The sequence below is a fragment of the Aulostomus chinensis genome, chromosome 9 (genome assembly GCF_037954235.1).
Source record: "Aulostomus chinensis isolate RoL2024-O1b breed Wild chromosome 9, RoL_Achi_v1.0, whole genome shotgun sequence".
Lineage (NCBI taxonomy): Eukaryota > Metazoa > Chordata > Actinopteri > Syngnathiformes > Aulostomidae > Aulostomus > Aulostomus chinensis.
Genome location: NC_141328.1, coordinates 1,342,501 through 1,344,620, shown reverse-complemented (window position 1 = coordinate 1,344,620; position 2,120 = coordinate 1,342,501). Strand labels below are relative to the sequence as shown.

Genomic DNA, 2,120 nt, shown 5'->3' with positions numbered 1-2,120 from the left:
GTAAGTTCGCTGCTTGCTAACGTTAGCTAAAGTCATTGTAGCTATTGCTAAGCTCGCTACTGATGGTCAGCGTTACTGTTTGCTGCTGTATGTTCAACCACAATGTCTCCTTCTCATCTTGCACACGCTAATGAGGACGAGATCGTTCAACTAATCTTATTTATACAAACACGTAATTACAACAGATGCGGAGCCATGCCATGTTAATGTCTTCGCTAACTGCTAACGTAGCAGATCGATTTAACATGTTACATCGGGTTAATCTGCGTTTGCCTCAGTTGGGAGGGACGTTACTGCTCTTCCATCATCGCATGCCTCAGATGGAAAAGACTTGTTTCTGCAAAAGTAAGTAGTATTTTCTCTCGTTCTCTTCATCACAGGGGCGGAACCTTCAGGTTCTATGAGCCGGCATCCTGAACCCATCCGACCAAAACCCAAACCAAGAAGGCCCTTCATAAGCTGCTCGTCCTTCAGATGGCCTGTTACCTCTGCTGCCCACTTGTTATAATCCTGTATGGTGTGACTGGGACCTGGAACCAATCCCAGCTGATCTCGGGTGAGAGGTGGGGCTTCACCTGGACCAGGTGAAAAAGGCACCCAGGAAAACTACACACAGACATCCGGCGACAGTGCTCACAATTACACACTAACCAGTGCTAGCTGGTGCTAACCACTACAGCGCCGTGTGATGTCGCTCTGATCGCTGGAATCAACTTGTCCTGAAATTGCAGGAACAGGAACACGCTGCTCTCAGGATCATGTTTGATTCTCTCTGCGCCTTTAATTCATTTGCAGCTGCCCCACCAACACGCTGAGCCTTTTTCAGAGTAATCCCCAAAGGGGGGGTGGGGAGGGGGGGGAGGCAGAGACAGAGAGAGAGAGAGAGAGAGAGAGGGGGAGAGAGCAGGAGAGAGCGATGAAGAGAGTCAGATTAGTGACCTGAAGCTGAAATAGAAGCTGAATTTCTCATCTGTCTGGATTTATTCTCTTTCTTCTCACTTTTTCCTCGATGCTTGGATCTTTATAATAAATTGATGTATTGATCATTGATTGGCAGCTGCAGCAGAAGTGGATTCATGGTGATTTACTGGAAATGAAGCAAAGTTGTGTGTGTTGGTGAAGGTGAAGAGGAGGATGAGGACGGAGCCGAGAGGAAACTGACCAAACTGACCGATGACAGATGATCGTAGTTTGGAGCTGAGAAGAAACACACGATGTACGAGAACCGCAAAAGTAAGAACTGAAGATGTTTCCTCCTCTGCAGACAATCAGATATTTGAAAGTTCTATGTTTAACATCAGAAAAGTCTTTCATGAAAACATCAATCAGGAAACAGAATTACTGTAAAACTGAGCTATTGTAAACTCAGAGTCTGTGTTTTACATAAACATCTGAAAAATGTCCACTTTTAGACTGTGGAGCCTAAAAGTGGACATTTTCTAGCATTCTAAGGCCAAAGTAATCGATGAAAACTGCTAAAATAATCAGCCTATGCTAGTAGATGGACGCATCCTCCCATCACGCCATGATGACTTGATACGGTGGCAACAGCGTGAGGAACTGTCAATCATACCAACTGTAAATCACAACATCACAACAGAAAACACAAAATTTATATGGTCGCTTGTTCGCTGATTTACAGGTAACATGGCTGATTGGGGCGTGTCTATCGAAAGCCGTCCAATCAGTAACCAGCTATGCTGCACGCACACTGCTGGTAGAGGTTAAAGTCGCATATTCGGATTTATTTTTGCGATTTTTGTCTTCTCCTTCATCACCAGATGTTTCTGGAAAGTTTTATCAGTTTTCTTCCAAATTTTGCAATTTTAAAGGGAAGTTCCACCTGTTACAGAACAAATGGAACCGATGGAGAACTCACGTCTCAACGGACCGCCGTTAGCGAGCACTAGACCCACAAGAACTCGACTCCCTGAAACTCCGGACAAGCGTATTTTGAAATTAATTAATTGATTGATAAATGAATGTGGAACTTTGTGGCATTTCTGTCCAAGAATACGTTTCTGGTTTCGCAACAAACAACAATTTAAGTGCTTCAAGGTCACATGACAGGTCATGTTATATCGTATGACAATGTCGGCAGAAATGGTTTTGATTGACAT

The 2,120-nt window shown here is 44.1% G+C and overlaps 1 protein-coding gene across 1 annotated transcript in view; it reads left to right on the top strand.

Moving 5' to 3' along the window:
* The first annotated feature begins 907 nt into the window (after nucleotides 1-907).
* Nucleotides 908-2,120, top strand: part of cacna1fb (calcium channel, voltage-dependent, L type, alpha 1F subunit) — a 43,209-nt gene continuing 41,996 nt past the window's right edge. Inside the window, exon 1 of the mRNA XM_086212975.1 lies at nucleotides 908-1,233. Coding sequence (XP_086069101.1) covers nucleotides 1,215-1,233 — 19 coding nt within the window. The 5' untranslated portion in view covers nucleotides 908-1,214. The remainder of the gene's footprint in view (nucleotides 1,234-2,120) is intronic.